A 20193-nucleotide genomic window follows, 5' to 3' on the forward strand; every position below is an offset into this window, starting at 1 on the left:
TCACACTGCCGAAAAAAGGTGGTGTGTGAACTGTACTCAAACAGCTGGATTGAGGAGTAATAAGGTAATTTCATACATGAACAGTCTTTCTTGGCTGGTTTAAGGGTGCGTTCACACGTACAGAATCCGCAGCAGATGTAATGCTTAGTTCAGTTATTTAAATGAAATCTGCTGCGGATCCTGTACGTGTGAACACACTAAAGGGGTCTTTCCAGTACTTATCAGCTGCTGTATGTCCTACAGGGAGTGGTGGTAGATTTGTTCCAGTGTCCAGAGCAGGAGAGGTTTTCTATGGGGATTTGCTGCTGCTCTGGACAGTTCCTGACATGGACAGAGGTGGCAGCAAAGAGCAATGTGTCAGACTGGAGAGAACACACCACTCCCTGCAGGACATACAGCAGCTGATAAGTACTGGAAGACTGGAGATTTTTTAAGTAAATTACAAATCTCTGGCACCAGTTGATTTGAAAGAATAATTTTTTTTGCTGAGCTTCCCCTTTATTAGGCTGGGTTCACACACAGTATATTTCAGGCAGTATTTGGTCCTCATGTCAGGTCCTCATTGCAACCAAAACCAGGAGTGGATTGAAAACACAGAAAGGCTATGTTCACACAATGTTGTAATTGAGTGGATGGCCGCCATATAACGGTAAATAGCTGCCATTATTTCAGTACAACAGCCGTGGTTTTAACAGAACAGCAAATATTTGCCATTAAATGACGGCCATCCACTCAATTACAACATTGTGTGAACAGAGCCTTACTGTGTTTTCAATCCACTCCTGGTTTTGGTTGCAGTGAGGACCTGACATGAGGACCAAATACTGCCTGAAATATACTGTGTGTGAACCCAACCTAAAGATTTACAAGAGCTATTCCCCAAATACAGGCAGAAACCTCTAATGCCAGCGTTATGATACATACGCCGTACCTCTCTTTAGCGTCCAGAAAAGCCTTGGCGAAGGGATTGTGCTTTATTTTAAGAGCAGTGATCTAAAAGAAGCAAAAAAAAACGTAAGTCCTGGCATTATTATATCAGTCTGAATCACTTCTATTACTTACTGGATGAAACAATAAGAAGCTATCTGATGGATTCCCACAGCTTCTATGGTCTGTACAACTATCAGGTCATAAAGTATTAGGCTGGGTTCACACACTGTATACTTCAGGCAGTATATTTCAGTCAGTATTGTGGTCCTCATAGCAACCAAAACCAGGAGTGGATTGAAAACACAGAAAGGATCTGTTCACACAATGTTGAAATTGAGTGGATGGCCGTCATATAACGGTAAATAACTGCCATTATTTCAATATAACAGCCGTTGTTTTAAAATAACAGCAAAAATTTGCCATGAAATGGCGGCCATCCACTCAATTACAACATTATGTGAACAGAGCCTTTCTGTGTTTTCAATCCACTCCTGGTTTTGGTTGCTATACAGCCTCACAAATACAGCCTCAAATATACATAGTGTGAACCCAGCCTAAGTGTGTAATAATATGTCATAAATTATTCTAATAATTATATATGTAATAAATGATAATGTCCTAAACTATAGAAGGTTTCATGTCGTCGCTCCTTATAAACATCACATACAATTCACAAGGGAATATACAGAGTGTACACGTATATAACCTTCAATAGAAAGATACATATACTCTCTGGGCTCTCTCTCTCTCTCTCTCTCTTTCTATATATATATATATATATACCTCTTCATTTTGGTAAGCGGTCACAGCAATGAATTGTGTTTCGGGGAAGGAGTGGCTGGTGATCATTCTCTGGGGTCCCCCGACTCGTACTATATGGATTCTGGGCTCGTATTTGTGTAAGGAGTTCAGCATAATCTGCAAATCATTTAAATCACAATAATTACACAAAATATCAAAGTAACAGCAGTAAATGTTATTATTATTATTATTAATATTAATATTATTATTTATATATTATTATTATAGTTATTGTTATTATTATATTATAGTTATTGTTATTATTATTATTATTTATATATTTATTATTATTAATATTATTATTATTATTATTATTATTGTTATTATTATTATTATTATTAATAATATTATTATTATTATTAATATATTATTATTGTTGTTATTATTATTATATTATTATATTATTATTGTTGTTATTATTATTATCATATTATATATAATATTACCTGACCACCACCGTTCATCTTATTGGTGAGTTTGACTTTACTGAAGGAAACGGCGTCCTTCATCCAGTGGGCCCCAAAGTTGGGGGAGTCGGGGTGAATGTAGACGCAGCTGGGGGCCTGCGGCTCCGGCTTCCCTCCTGGGACCCATTCCCCGTTCACGTACTTCCAGCGGTTATTGTCTGCTGACACAAAGTCCAAAAGGAAGGTGTACATAGCGTTAGGGTCCAGTCCAGACACACTCACTTTAAGCACAGGAAACATTCGCCTAAAATATATAATAAAAAAAAAGGAAAAGTATAATTATAATGTACGGACCTATTAGATGTAATGCAGAAGTCATGTATAGTATATATATATATGTAGGTAAGTATATAGATGAGGAGAGACTAAAGCCTGGGACTCTGTGTAACTTCTCCGGGGGGTTGGGGGGGGGGGGGGGAGTTTGTATTTTTCGCTAAAGACAAATAAAGTAATTTAAAAGGCGGCGTTAGAAAGGAAATGAACAACCCCCCTATTTATTCCTCTTGGGTTCATTGTCTTCTTTTGTCTTTAATTTGGGGTCAAACAACTTGTCCGATGTTAAGTAACTTTAATTACTTTGTTACTGAGGCTACTGATGATTTCTCAGGCTATAGGCCGTACACGGACAGTATATACAGTATATACAGGCTATAGGCCGTACACGGACAGTATATACAGGCTATAGGCAGTACACGGACAGTATATACAGTATATACAGGCTATAGGCCGTACACGGACAGTATATACAGGCTATAGGCAGTACACGGACAGTATATACAGTATATACAGGCTATAGGCCGTACACGGACAGTATATACAGTATATACAGACTATAGGCAGTACACGGACAGTATATACAGTATATACAGGCTATAGGCAGTACATGGACAGTATATACAGGCTATAGGCAGTACACGGACAGTATATACAGGCTATAGGCAGTACATGGACAGTATATACAGGCTATAGGCAGTACACGGACAGTATATACAGTATATACAGGCTATAGGCAGTACACAGACAGTATATACAGGCTATAGGCAGTACACGGACAGTATATACAGGCTATAGGCAGTACACGGACAGTATATACAGGCTATAGGCAGTACATGGACAGTATATACAGTATATACAGGCTATAGGTAGTACACGGACAGTATATACAGGCTATAGGCAGTACACGGACAGTATATACAGGCTATAGGCAGTACATGGACAGTATATACAGGCTATAGGCAGTACACGGACAGTATATACAGTATATACAGGCTATAGGCAGTACACAGACAGTATATACAGGCTATAGGCAGTACACGGACAGTATATACAGGCTATAGGCAGTACACGGACAGTATATACAGGCTATAGGCAGTACATGGACAGTATATACAGTATATACAGGCTATAGGCCGTACACGGACAGTATATACAGGCTATAGGCAGTACACGGACAGTATATACAGTATATACAGGCTATAGGCCGTACACGGACAGTATATACAGTATATACAGACTATAGGCAGTACACGGACAGTATATACAGTATATACAGGCTATAGGCAGTACATGGACAGTATATACAGGCTATAGGCAGTACACGGACAGTATATACAGGCTATAGGCAGTACATGGACAGTATATACAGGCTATAGGCAGTACACGGACAGTATATACAGTATATACAGGCTATAGGCAGTACACAGACAGTATATACAGGCTATAGGCAGTACACGGACAGTATATACAGGCTATAGGCCGTACACGGACAGTATATACAGTATATACAGGCTATAGGCAGTACACAGACAGTATATACAGTATATACAGACTATAGGCCGTACACGGACAGTATATACAGGCTATAGGCAGTACACGGACAGTATATACAGGATATAGGCCGTACACGGACAGTATATACAGGCTATAGTGCCTCCGTACCCCCCGCCAATCTCCGCAGATAGGGGAAAAGTTACTTTTTCCCACACAACCTCTTTCAGTTTCTCATTGTTTAGTTGGATATATTGGATATAGTTACATATTTTATGACAATTAGGTCTCTGAGCATTTAAAAATTTTAAAAATAAAATTCAATTAAAAGTCTTATAAAAATCGAAATATACACAACCTAATAATACGGCTGGGTCCCCACAAGCTCTTCTCTTGGCCATGTTCCATTTACAATATATATATATCTGTTACCCGTATTTCAATTTGCATAATATGCCCATATTTTGGGCTGTAAAATAGTAAAAAAGAAAAATAAAGATGTTGTGAGAGCATAGCCTAAATATGTAGTAACCAATATGATCAGGTGTGTATGGGATATAATGTAGGATGCAGGTGTAAGTAATGTCAGTATCAGGCTATGTTCACACACACAATTTCTATCAATATTTTTCAACCAGAACCAGGAGTGGATGAAAAACACCGAGAGGCCATGCTGATAAATTATGGCCAGCCACTACATTTGAGCACTGTGTGAACATAGCCTTGTCAGTTGTGACAAAAACTAACTTTGACATTTCCTTTCAGTCTTTTCCCAGATCTTCTTGTTTCTCCCCTGGAGACGGTATTTCTGTACACCGATACTGCTGTAAAGGATAAAACCACATGAGAGGGACGCCGGACACGGACACTGCTGGATGCCGCACCGCAGGATCTATTTCTCATTCCTTTATAGATTGCACTATATATATATATATATATATATATATATATATATATATATATAATTTTTTTTTTTTTCTGGGGTGGTTGGCCACTTTTTTGTATACAGTGAAAATACAAAACATTAAGGCTCTGGTCACACAATATTTTTTTTTCCTTTCCAGCCGTATATTTTTGAACAAATGTGTGTGTATTCTGACAATTCCGGCTGTAAATGGTAATCAGGTTTTTTATTTACAGCTGTATTCTCGCTGTGTGACCAAAACCTGCAATGTAACCAGTGACAGTATACAGGAAAACTGCATGAAGCCGGCTGAGGATTATCTGACTGAGATAGATGTATGGTAGGTAATTCTATGTATCCTATATTATACAGGTAGGTAATGCTATGTATACTATAATATACAGGTAGGTAATGCCATGTATACTATAATATACAGGTAGGTAATGCCATGTATACTATAATATAGTGATAGGTAATGCCATGTATACTATAATATACAGGTAGGTAATGCCATGTATCCTATAATATACAGGTAGGTAATTCTATGTATCCTATATTATACAGGTAGGTAATGCCATGTATACTATAATATACAGGTAGGTAATGCCATGTATACTATAATATACAGGTAGGTAATGCCATGTATACTATAATATACAGGTAGGTAATGCCATGTATCCTATAATATACAGGTAGGTAATGCCATGTATACTATAATATACAGGTAGGTAATTCTATGTATCCTATATTATACAGGTAGGTAATTCTATGTATCCTATATTATACAGGTAGGTAATTCTATGTATCCTATATTATACAGGTAGGTAATGCCATGTATCCTATAATATACAGGTAGGTAATTCTATGTATACTATGACATACAAGTAGGTAATGCTATGTATCCTATATTATACAGGTAGGTAATGCCATGTATACTATATTATACAGGTAGGTAATGCCATGTATACTATATACTGTGGTAGGTAATGCCATGTATACTATTATATACAGGTAGGTAATTCTATGTATACTATAATATAGTGATAGGTAATGCCATGTATACTATATACTGTGGTAGGTAATTCTATGTATACTATAATATACAGGTAGGTAATTCCATGTATACTATAATATAGTGATAGGTAATGCCATGTATACTATACAGGTAGGTAATGCCATGTATACTATTATATACAGGTAGGTAATTCCATGTATCCTATAATATACAGGTAGGTAAGTCTATGTATACTATAATATACAGGTAGGTAATTCTATGTATACTATATACTGTGGTAGGTAATTCTATGTATTCTATAATATACAGGGAGGTAATGCCATGTATACTAAAATATAGTGATAGGTAATGCCATGTATACTATAATATACAGGTAGGTAATGCTATGTATACTATAATATACAGGTAGGTAATTCTATGTATACTATAATATACAGGGAGGTAATTCTATGTATACTATATACTATGGTAGGTAATGCCATGTATCCTATAATATACAGGTAGGTAATGCCATGTATACTATAATATACAGGTAGGTAATGCCATGTATCCTATAATATACAGTTAGGTAATTCTATGTATACTATAATATACAGGGAGGTAATTCTATGTATACTATAATATACAGGTAGGTAATGCCATGTATACTATAATATACAGGGAGGTAATGCCATGTATACTATAATATACAGGTAGGTAATGCCATGTATCCTATAATATACAGTTAGGTAATTCTATGTATACTATAATATAGTGATAGGTAATGCCATGTATCCTATAATATAGTGATAGGTAATGCCATGTATCCTATAATATACAGGTAGGTAATTCTATGTATACTATAATATACAGGTAGGTAATGCCATGTATACTATAATATACAGGTAGGTAATGCCATGTATCCTATAATATACAGGTAGGTAATTCTATGTATACTATATTATAGTGATAGGTAATGCCATGTTTCCTATAATATACAGGTAGGTAATTCTATGTATACTATAATATAGTGATAGGTAATGCCATGTTTCCTATAATATACAGGTAGGTAATTCTATGTATACTATAATATACAGGTAGGTAATGCTATGTATACTATAATATACCGGTAGGTAATGCTATGTATACTATAATATACAGGTAGGTAATGCTATGTATACTATAATATACAGGTAGGTAATGCCATGTATACTATAATATACAGGTAGGTAATGCCATGTATACTATAATATACAGGTAGGTAATGCTATGTATACTATAATATAGTGATAGGTAATGCCATATATACTATAATATAGTGATAGGTAATGCCATGTATCCTATAATATACAGGTAGGTAATTCTATGTATACTATAATATAGTGATAGGTAATGCCATGTATACTATAATATAGTGATAGGTAATGCCATGTATCCTATAATATAAAGGTAGGTAATGCCATGTATCCTATAATATACAGTTAGGTAATTCTATGTATACTATAATATAGTGATAGGTAATGCCATATATACTATAATATAGTGATAGGTAATGCCATGTATCCTATAATATACAGGTAGGTAATTCTATGTATACTATAATATACAGGTAGGTAATGCCATGTATCCTATAATATACAGGTAGGTAATGCCATGTTTCCTATAATATACAGGTAGGTAATTCTATGTATACTATAATATACAGGTAGGTAATGCCATGTATACTATAATATACAGGTAGGTAATGCTATGTATACTATAATATACAGGTAGGTAATGCTATGTATACTATAATATACAGGTAGGTAATGCTATGTATACTATAATATACAGGTAGGTAATGCCATGTATACTATAATATACAGGTAGGTAATGCCATGTATACTATAATATACAGGTAGGTAATGCTATGTATACTATAATATACAGGTAGGTAATGCTATGTATACTATAATATACAGGTAGGTAATGCCATGTATACTATAATATACAGGTAGGTAATGCCATGTATACTATAATATATTGATAGGTAATTCTATGTATACTATAATATACAGGTAGGTAATGCCATGTATACTATAATATACAGGTAGGTAATGCCATGTATACTATAATATACAGGTAGGTAATGCCATGTATACTATACAGGTAGGTAATGCCATGTATACTATAATATACAGGTAGGTAATTCTATGTATACTATAATATACAGGTAGGTAATGCCATGTATACTATAATATACAGGTAGGTAATGCCATGTATACTATAATATACAGGTAGGTAATGCCATGTATACTATAATATACAGGGAGGTAATGCCATGTATACTATAATATACAGGTAGATAATGCCATGTATACTATAATATACAGGTAGGTAATGCCATGTATACTATACAGGTAGGTAATGCCATGTATACTATAATATACAGGTAGGTAATTCTATGTATACTATAATATACAGGTAGGTAATGCCATGTATACTATAATATACAGGTAGGTAATGCCATGTATACTATACAGGTAGGTAATGCCATGTATACTATAATATACAGGTAGGTAATTCTATGTATACTATAATATACAGGTAGGTAATGCCATGTATACTATAATATACAGGTAGGTAATGCCATGTATACTATAATATACAGGTAGGTAATGCCATGTATACTATAATATACAGGTAGGTAATTCTATGTATACTATAATATACAGGTAGGTAATGCCATGTATACTATAATATACAGGTAGGTAATGCCATGTATCCTATAATATACAGGTAGGTAATTCTATGTATACTATATTATAGTGATAGGTAATTCTATGTATACTATAATATACAGGTAGGTAATGCTATGTATACTATAATATAGTGATAGGTAATGCCATGTTTCCTATAATATACAGGTAGGTAATTCTATGTATACTATAATATACAGGTAGGTAATGCCATGTATACTATAATATACAGGTAGGTAATGCTATGTATACTATAATATACAGGTAGGTAATGCTATGTATACTATAATATACAGGTAGGTAATGCCATGTATACTATAATATACAGGTAGGTAATGCCATGTATACTATAATATATTGATAGGTAATTCTATGTATACTATAATATACAGGTAGGTAATGCCATGTATACTATAATATACAGGTAGGTAATGCCATGTATACTATAATATACAGGTAGGTAATGCCATGTATACTATAATATACAGGTAGGTAATGCCATGTATCCTATAATATACAGGTAGGTAATGCTATGTATACTATAATATAGTGATAGGTAATGCCATGTTTCCTATAATATACAGGTAGGTAATTCTATGTATACTATAATATACAGGTAGGTAATGCCATGTATACTATAATATACAGGTAGGTAATGCTATGTATACTATAATATACAGGTAGGTAATGCTATGTATACTATAATATACAGGTAGGTAATGCCATGTATACTATAATATACAGGTAGGTAATGCCATGTATACTATAATATATTGATAGGTAATTCTATGTATACTATAATATACAGGTAGGTAATGCCATGTATACTATAATATACAGGTAGGTAATGCCATGTATACTATAATATACAGGTAGGTAATGCCATGTATACTATACAGGTAGGTAATGCCATGTATACTATAATATACAGGTAGGTAATTCTATGTATACTATAATATACAGGTAGGTAATGCCATGTATACTATAATATACAGGTAGGTAATGCCATGTATACTATAATATACAGGTAGGTAATGCCATGTATACTATAATATACAGGGAGGTAATGCCATGTATACTATAATATACAGGTAGGTAATGCCATGTATACTATAATATACAGGTAGGTAATGCCATGTATACTATACAGGTAGGTAATGCCATGTATACTATAATATACAGGTAGGTAATTCTATGTATACTATAATATACAGGTAGGTAATGCCATGTATACTATAATATACAGGTAGGTAATGCCATGTATACTATAATATACAGGTAGGTAATGCCATGTATACTATAATATACAGGTAGGTAATGCCATGTATCCTATAATATACAGGTAGGTAATGCCATGTATACTATAATATATTGATAGGTAATTCTATGTATACTATAATATACAGGTAGGTAATGCCATGTATACTATAATATACAGGTAGGTAATGCCATGTATACTATAATATACAGGTAGGTAATGCCATGTATACTATAATATACAGGTAGGTAATGCCATGTATCCTATAATATACAGGTAGGTAATGCTATGTATACTATAATATAGTGATAGGTAATGCCATGTTTCCTATAATATACAGGTAGGTAATTCCTATGTATACTATAATATACAGGTAGGTAATGCCATGTATACTATAATATACAGGTAGGTAATGCTATGTATACTATAATATACAGGTAGGTAATGCTATGTATACTATAATATACAGGTAGGTAATGCCATGTATACTATAATATACAGGTAGGTAATGCCATGTATACTATAATATATTGATAGGTAATTCTATGTATACTATAATATACAGGTAGGTAATGCCATGTATACTATAATATACAGGTAGGTAATGCCATGTATACTATAATATACAGGTAGGTAATGCCATGTATACTATACAGGTAGGTAATGCCATGTATACTATAATATACAGGTAGGTAATTCTATGTATACTATAATATACAGGTAGGTAATGCCATGTATACTATAATATACAGGTAGGTAATGCCATGTATACTATAATATACAGGTAGGTAATGCCATGTATACTATAATATACAGGTAGGTAATGCCATGTATACTATAATATACAGGTAGGTAATGCCATGTATACTATAATATACAGGTAGGTAATGCCATGTATACTATACAGGTAGGTAATGCCATGTATACTATAATATACAGGTAGGTAATTCTATGTATACTATAATATACAGGTAGGTAATGCCATGTATACTATAATATACAGGTAGGTAATGCCATGTATACTATAATATACAGGTAGGTAATGCCATGTATACTATAATATACAGGTAGGTAATGCCATGTATCCTATAATATACAGGTAGGTAATGCCATGTATACTATAATATACAGGTAGGTAATGCCATGTATCCTATAATATACAGGTAGGTAATTCTATGTATACTATAATATACAGGTAGGTAATGCCATGTATACTATAATATACAGGGAGGTAATTCTATGTATACTATAATATACAGGTAGGTAATGCTATGTATTCTATAATATACAGGGAGGTAATGCCATGTATACTATAATATACAGGGAGGTAATGCCATGTATCCTATAATATACAGGTAGGTAATTCTATGTATACTATAATATACAGGTAGGTAATTCTATGTATACTATAATATACAGGTAGGTAATTCTATGTATACTATAATATACAGGTAGGTAATGCTATGTATACTATAATATACAGGGAGGTAATTCTATGTATACTATAATATACAGGTAGGTAATTCTATGTATACTATAATATACAGGTAGGTAATTCTATGTATACTATAATATACAGGTAGGTAATGCCATGTATACTATAATATACAGGTAGGTAATGCCATGTATCCTATAATATACAGGTAGGTAATTCTATGTATACTATATTATAGTGATAGGTAATTCTATGTATACTATAATATACAGGTAGGTAATGCTATGTATACTATAATATAGTGATAGGTAATGCCATGTTTCCTATAATATACAGGTAGGTAATTCTATGTATACTATAATATACAGGTAGGTAATGCCATGTATACTATAATATACAGGTAGGTAATGCTATGTATACTATAATATACAGGTAGGTAATGCTATGTATACTATAATATACAGGTAGGTAATGCCATGTATACTATAATATACAGGTAGGTAATGCCATGTATACTATAATATATTGATAGGTAATTCTATGTATACTATAATATACAGGTAGGTAATGCCATGTATACTATAATATACAGGTAGGTAATGCCATGTATACTATAATATACAGGTAGGTAATGCCATGTATACTATACAGGTAGGTAATGCCATGTATACTATAATATACAGGTAGGTAATTCTATGTATACTATAATATACAGGTAGGTAATGCCATGTATACTATAATATACAGGTAGGTAATGCCATGTATACTATAATATACAGGTAGGTAATGCCATGTATACTATAATATACAGGGAGGTAATGCCATGTATACTATAATATACAGGTAGGTAATGCCATGTATACTATACAGGTAGGTAATGCCATGTATACTATAATATACAGGTAGGTAATTCTATGTATACTATAATATACAGGTAGGTAATGCCATGTATACTATAATATACAGGTAGGTAATGCCATGTATACTATAATATACAGGTAGGTAATGCCATGTATACTATAATATACAGGGAGGTAATGCCATGTATAATATAATATACAGGGAGGTAATGCTATGTATACTATAATATACAGGTAGGTAATGCCATGTATACTATAATATACAGGTAGGTAATGCCATGTATACTATAATATACAGGTAGGTAATGCCATGTATCCTATATTATACAGGTGGGTAATTCTATGTATACTATAATATACAGGTAGGTAATTCTATGTATACTATATTATACAGGTAGGTAATTCTATGTATACTATATTATACAGGTAGGTAATGCCATGTATACTATAATATACAGGGAGGTAATGCCATGTATACTAGAAGAAGACAGGGACGTTACTAGAAGAAGACAGGGATGTTACTAGAAGAAGACAGGGACGTTACTAGAAGAAGACAGGGATGTTACTAGAAGAAGACAGGGACGTTACTAGAAGACAGGGACGTTACTAGAAGAAGACAGGGATGTTACTAGAAGAAGACAGGGACGATACAGTAAGAAGACAGGGATGTTACTAGAAGAAGACAGGGACGTTACTAGAAGAAGACAGGGATGTTACTAGAAGAAGACAGGGACGTTACTAGAAGAAGACAGGGACGTTACTAGAAGAAGACAGGGACGTTACTAGAAGAAGACAGGGACGTTACTAGAAGACAGGGACGATACAGTAAGAAGACAGGGACGTTACAATAAGAAGACAGGGACGTTACAATAAGAAGACAGGGACGTTACAGAAAGAAGTCTTGGATGTTACTATAAGAAGACAGGGACGTTACAATAAGAAGACAGGGACGTTACTATAAGAAGACAAGGATGTTATATCAGCCTCCTCAGCCTCCCCGACCTCAGTGTAATGTAGACATTGATGAAGGATTTCGGTAACATGGTCCTACCTGCCATTTTTGGTGACAATCATCTCGTTGGTAAGCTCCTTGAACCTCATCCACAGTTCTTGGTCCTCCAGGGATACTTTGAGGTCTCTCTCGGTGGGGTCCCCCTTCTCGCTGCCAGCCTGGAGCTCATTCTCCACCGCGCTGAGGAGATGGTCCACCTGGTACTGTAAGTTCTTTCCACAACTCTCAGTTGCACTTATACTCATCCCTGAAATGGTTTTCTCCACCACAAATGAAATGTTCTCCACAGATCCAAAACTATTATTGTAACGGTCAGGTGTCTCCGATCGGTAGACGATGGACTTGGTGGTAGATAGGAAGGACGATGGACTTGGTGGTAGATAGGAAGGACGATGGACTTGGTGGTAGATAGGAAGGACGATGGACTTGGTGGTAGATAGGAAGGGCGATGGACTTGGTGGTAGATAGGAAGGGCGATGGACTTGGTGGTAGATAGGAAGGACGATGGACTTGGTGGTAGATAGGAAGGACGATGGACTTGGTGGTAGATGGGACGTCCAAGTGACCCTGGCGGCAGAACTTTCACTAATCCCCAATCCATTGCTTTCCCTGCAATAAATAGTCCTGAGCATGGAGCGGTGACATCACTGCCAGGAGGAGGAGCGCTCGGATTGGTCAGGGATCCCTTTGATGTTTGTCAATAAGGAAGGTGATTGGAGAAGCCCTCACACTGGGACAATCCTCTGAAGTTAATTGTAAGTCGCAGGAGCTTTATGCAAATCTCCAAATGTTTGCACCTTTATCAAAGAGCCGAGCGGCAATGAGGAAATGGTGTGTCAGTCCGCAGGCCGCTCACACCTGGGCAAATTTTCATCTTAAATCCTTTTCCTGAAGTTGCAAAGAAGTTCAATTCCAATTATATATCAGTTTCTTCCTAATGCCGGGGGATTTTATTGTATCTTAGCTTGGGGGTCCCCTTCCCTGACTTAGCTTGGGGGTCCCCTTCCCAGATTTAGCTTGGGGGTCCCCTTCCCTGACTTAGCTTGGGGGTCCCCCTTTACTGATTAAGCTCGGGGGTCCCCTTCCCTGACTTAGCTTGGGGGTCCCCTTCCCTGATTTAGTTTGGGGGTCCCCCTCACTGATTAAGCTTGGGGTCCCCTTCCCTGACTTAGCTCGGGGGTCCCCTTCACTGATTTAGCTCGGGGGTCCCCTTCCCTGATTTAGCTTGGGGGTGCCCTTCCCAGATTTAGCTTGGGGGTCCCCTTCCCTGACTTAGCTTGGGGGTCCCCTTCCCTGATTTAGCTCAGAGGTCCCCTTCCCTGACTTAGCTTGGGGGTCCCCTTCCCTGACTTAGCTTGGGGGTCCCCTTTTCTGATTTAGCTTGGGGTCCCCTTCCCTGACTTAGCTTGGGGGTCCCCTTCCCTGATTTAGCTTGGGGTCCCCTTCCCAGATTTAGCTTGGGGGTCCCCCTCACTGATTTAGCTCGGGGTTCCCCTTCCCTGACTTAGCTTGGGGGTCCCCTTCCCTGATTTAGCTTGGGGGTCCCCTTCCCTGATTTAGCTTGGGGGTCCAGTTCCCAGATTTAGCTTGGGGGTCCCCTTCCCTGACTTAGCTTGGGGGTCCCCTTCCCTGATTTAGCTCAGGGGCCCCCTTCCCTGATTTAGCTTGGGGGTCCCCTTCCCAGATTTAGCTTTGGGGTCCCCCTCACTGATTTAGCTCGGGGGTCCCCTTCCCTGATTTAGCTTGGGGGTCCCCTTCCCAGATTTAGCTTTGGGGTCCCCTTCCCTGATTTAGCTTGGGGGTCCCCTTCCCTGATTTAACTCGGGGGTCCCCTTCCCTGATTTACCTCGGGGGTCCCGTTCCCTGATTTAACTCGGGGGTCCCCCTCACTGATTTGGCTCGGGGGGGGGGGGGGGGCTGGCGACTCACTGTACAGGTAAGTGGTCTGGGTGCGCTGCTGTCCAGAATAAACCTATAAAGGGGTACACTGCTGATGTAATATTGCTGCCTCCTCATTCTGTAGGTTTGCGGGTGCAGAGGTTGGATGGGTGCGGATCACAGGGCGATGGCCGATATTCTGTTACTCTGTAGAAGTTGAATATCCCTTTATACATAGGAGCCGGCACATTTCCTCCTCTATATCTGAGGGCAATGAGCAGATCCTATCACTAGTCCATAATATCCCATCAGTGAGGAGCTCCGCCATGTCTGCACCCTATGAGCTGGAGCTGGACAGGAAAGCATTAGGGGGGTTTGTAGCCGACATTGGAGGAGGTGGTGAGTGCCGAACAAAACACTGTGACAAAATGTTGCTGCATGTCCTGCTATTTTGTCCCCTAAAAGGCCAAGCGTCGTACCAACCCCCTGTGGCCGCCATTACTTTCCCTGCAGTCCCAGCAATGCGGAGTCTGGGGCGCAATGGATCCACTGGCGCCAGTATTTCTGATGTTCTTCTCAGGACAGAAAAACAAAAAAGAAAACACAAAGGCACAAAAACTTAAAGGGGCATTCCAACCTTGGGTAGTTATTATCTATCTATGCAAATGATAGGACATAACTAAGAGATAACCTGTAATAATCTGTAATCCCCCCAGAATAGAATATATGCATCCTCTGGATAAGGTATAACCACCCCAGGTAAGAGTGCCCCTTTAAAGATATTACTCAAATAAATATGTTTGCAAATACATTCATTTAGCAAACTGGTCTCCTCCTCCTCTTTCCCTTCCATCGTTGACAGCTCATTGTATAGGTTACCGACCACCACTCTGCTCTAAAAGCAGTGGTCTGCCTGGTATATTTATCACTACAATAGAATACAGGAGGGAAAGAGCAGCATTCAGTGAAGTTTGCTAAATCAAAGTATATGCAAATATATTTCCCGGAAGCAGCATAAGTATATCAGATGGGACCGGACAATCAGATGGGACCGGACAATCAGATGGGACCGGACAATCAGATGGGACCGGATAATCAGATGAGACCGGATAATCAGATGAGACCGGATAATCAGATGAGACCGGACAATCCGATGGGACCGGATAATCAGATGGAACCGGACAATCAGATGAGGCCGGACAATCAGATGAGACCGGACAATCCGATGGGACCGGACAATCCGATGGGACCGGATAATCAGATGGGACTGGATAATCAGATGAGATCGGACAATCCGATGGGACTGGATAATCAGATGAGATCGGACAATCCGATGGGACTGGATAATCAGATGGGACCGGATAATCAGATGAGACCGGACAATCCGATGGGACCGGATAATCAGATGGGACTGGACAATCCGATGGGACTGGATAATCAGATGAGACCGGACAATTCGATGGGACCGGATAATCAGATGGGACCGGACAATCAGATGAGACCGGACAATCAGATGGGACCGGGCAATCAGATGGGACCAGATAATCAGATGAGACCGGACAATCCGATGGGACCGGGCAATCAGATGGGACCAGATAATCAGATGAGACCGGACAATCCGATGGGACCAGACTATCAGATGGGACCGGATAATCAGATGAGACCGGACAATCCGATGGGAACAGACTATCAGATGGGACCAGATAATCAGATGAGACCGGACAATCCGATGGGACCAGACTATCAGATGGGACCGGACAATCCGATGGGACTGGACAATCAGATGGGACTGGATAATCAGATGAGACCGGACAATCAGACAGAACTGCATAATCAGAAGATACCGGATAATCAGATGAGACTGGACAATCAGATGGGATCGGATAATCAGAGGGGACTGAATAATCAGACGAGACCGGATAATCAGATGGGAGCGGATAATGAGACGAGACCCGAAAATCAGACAGAACTGGATAATCAGACGAGACCGGATAATCAGATGAGACCGGATAATAAGATGAGACCGGATAATCGGACGAGATCGGATAATAAGATGAGACCGGACAATCTGATGGTACCGGATAATCAGACGAGACCGGACAATCAGATGAGACTGGATAATCAGACGAGACCGGACAATCAGATGGGACAGGAGTTCTCCTTTATGTTCCATCTATCATGTTACTTTTTATCACTGTGTTTGAAAGTGGTCCATACTGAGGTGGCTGTCCGTGGCCGTTCATGGCTGCAGCTTCCTCCCTTTTTCTCCTGGTTTATAATAATGTGTGTGACATTTTCTGCCGCCGGGGTCCGTCGTCCTGTATGGGGGGGGGGGGGGGGGTTTATTACTTTCTGTGAGAATCCGTGGATGGAAGGGAAGGTGACAATGGACAGGAAACACTTCAATGGGATCTTTAAACATTCCAGCCTCTTTACACACAACCTGGAGATAAAAAGCAGTCTGGTGGAAAAACATCATTTTATTTCCATGAGAAACTCCTGTAATCCGTCCTTGTAGAAGCAGCGATCGCGGAGTTCCTGGGATGTATACATGTATATATATCTGTATGGTCACACGCCAATGTCTTGTTATAGGTAAAAGGTATAAAGTGCAGGAACGGTCAGAGATATAGAGTGAGGGGACAACAAAAGGGGAACAAGTTTAGGGAGTGTTATAAGCCTGAAGAGATGGGTCATCAGGGCGCACTTGAAACTGTGAATGTATGCTATGAGTCTGAGGTCTTTGGGTAGGGCGTTCCAGAGAACTGGTGCAGCACGAGAGAAGTCTTGGACTTCTGAGTTGCTTGGGGCTTTAATAAGCTATTATAAACGTATACATGTTTGATGATATTTGTACAAAATTTTTAGAATTTTTGCAATTTTTACACTTCGTAAAAGAAGGTGGAGTCTTTCAGGAGGGGACAAGGCACCTCTACTGTAATTTATGTAAAAAATTGGCGTAGATGAAAAGGTATTCCCATATGGACATTTATGACCAGGGGCAGATTAAATCTACCCCGTGCCTCTCACTGTCCACCCATCCTGGACTCCCCCGCCATGCAAAGACACACTGATGCAGAACAATAGAGTGCCGAGCTTGCGTCCCTCTATAGTAGAGACCCCCTTTAAGTAAATGGCCCCCTGAGTAGTCTCCTATATTAAATGCCCCCTGTATAGTCTCCTATTGTTGATGCCTCCTGTGCAGTCCCCCAATAGTAGATGGCCCTGTGTGCAGTCCCCCTATAGTAGATGGCCCCCTGTGTAGTCCCTCTTTAGTAGATGGCCCTAATTGTATTCCGCCTTTTAGCAGATTGCCCCCAGTGTAGTCCCCTTTAGTAAACAGCCCCCAGTGTAGTCCCTCATTTAGTAGAAAGCCCCCCATGTAGACCCCCTTTAGTAGATTGCCCCCTCCTGTGTAGTCCCTCATTTAGAAGAAAGCCCCCCATGTAGACCCCCTTTAGTAGATGCCCCCTCCTGTGTAGTCCCTCATTTAGTAAAAAGCCCCCCATGTAGACCCCCTTTACTAGATGGCCCCCTCCTGTGAAGTTCCTCAATTAGTTAAAGGCCCCCAATGTAGATGTTCCCCTTCTGTGTAGTGCCCCATTTAGTAGATGGCCCCCAATGTAGATTACCTTTAATAAATGCCCCCCTCCTATTTAGTCCCCTCTTTGGTACATGATGCCCATGATGATAATAAAAGATGGAGAGAAAACTCTCACAGGCTCCCCTGTCTTTGCTGCTTTCCTGGTGTGGGCTAACCTCTTCTATCCTGGATAGCCTTCCATTATCACAGGTGTGTACATTGTGTTAAACTGAACCTGAAAGGCTGGACCTCAATACTGGTAGGAGAATATAGAAGGACATGAAAGAGTGCACAAGCCTGAGTGTAACTACTAAGTACCCATCAGTGTGAGTAAGGGTGCACCTGGGTAGCAGCTATACAATGTCCGGGGTATGCTCCCAAGGATCCACAGCAGCAGTAATGAAAGGGGTGAAGGACTATAGCCGCTCCTGGTGCAACTGGACTCATGGTTCATCAGGGGAGTATAACATGGTCCCTGGCACCACTGACCAATCACTGAGGAACTGCTTGTGGTTTCTTTATTTCCTGTGAGGTCACATTTATTGTTTCCTGTTCCTTCCAGTGAACATGATGTCACAGGTGGAGTCATCAGGTGGGTGGAGTCATCAGGTGGGCGGGGCTGAAATCTCATCCATGAGCTGGCATTTTACATTGATGTTAGCCCCGCACAGTAGGTGGAGCTATTATAGGAGCTCAGTAGAGATGCAGCACACTGTCAGCACCTTAGGGCTCTGTTACACCAGCAGATTATCTGACAGATTTTTTGGGAGCCAAAGCCAGGAATGATCTATACACAGAGAATAGGTAATAAAGGAAAGACTGAGATTTCTCCTCTTTTCAAATCCATTCCTGGCTTTGGCTTCAAAAAAATCTGTCAGATAATCTGTTGGTGCAATAGAGCCTTTAGGTCGGGCCTGGGAGAAAAGTCATAGTAATGGTAAAAGGCCATCCCCATAACGCTGGTGTGGAGGGTGGATCTGCTTGGTGGAGGCTCTAACTTAATAGTAGATACCTAGTAATGCTATATACCTAGCTTCACCCCACGATATAGAACATTATATAGAATATTTGGAGATGATCCTCCCTGCCAGCCTGACGCTTCGCCCATACGCTACATAGCTTTATGCAGAATGTGATGGCAGTTTTGGTTATAAATCCCCCAAATCCAGAAAGTGTGGATCCCCCCTCTCGTCTTATACACTACAGGTGTACAGGAGCTCCACCAACTATATACTACAGGTATACAGGACCCCCAAACTATATACTACAGGTATACAGGACCTCCACCAACTATATACTACAGGTATACAGGACCTCAAAACTATATACTACAGGTATACAGGACCCCAAAATTATACACTACAGGTATACAGGACCTCCACCAACTCTATACCACAGGTATACAAGAGGCCAAACTATACACTACAGGTATTACAGGACCTCCACCAACTATATACTACTGGTATACAGGACCCCAAACTATACACTACAGGTATACAGGACCTCCACCAACTATATACTACAGGTGTACATGACCCCCAAACTTTAAAGTACAGGTATACAGGA

At 38.8% G+C, this 20193-nt stretch overlaps 1 protein-coding gene across 6 annotated transcripts in view; it reads right to left on the reverse strand.

The window, feature by feature from the left end:
* Window positions 1-20193, reverse strand: part of LOC138794600 (T-box transcription factor T-like) — an 82522-nt gene that overhangs the window by 18752 nt on the left and 43577 nt on the right. For 2 of the 6 annotated variants that reach the window (XM_069973367.1, XM_069973368.1), the window contains exons 4-6: window positions 2178-2442; window positions 1714-1848; window positions 932-993 (exon numbers count right to left, since the gene is read on the reverse strand). In XM_069973367.1, the coding sequence (XP_069829468.1) occupies window positions 932-993; window positions 1714-1848; window positions 2178-2438 (458 nt within the window). In that variant the 5' untranslated portion in view covers window positions 2439-2442. Of the gene's footprint in view, window positions 1-931; window positions 994-1713; window positions 1849-2177; window positions 2443-13205; window positions 13585-20193 lie in introns of those variants that run through there. The other 4 variants (XM_069973369.1, XM_069973366.1, XM_069973371.1 and 1 more) reach the window with 4 other exon arrangements.

The sequence above is a fragment of the Dendropsophus ebraccatus genome, chromosome 6, assembly GCF_027789765.1.
Source record: "Dendropsophus ebraccatus isolate aDenEbr1 chromosome 6, aDenEbr1.pat, whole genome shotgun sequence".
Lineage (NCBI taxonomy): Eukaryota > Metazoa > Chordata > Amphibia > Anura > Hylidae > Dendropsophus > Dendropsophus ebraccatus.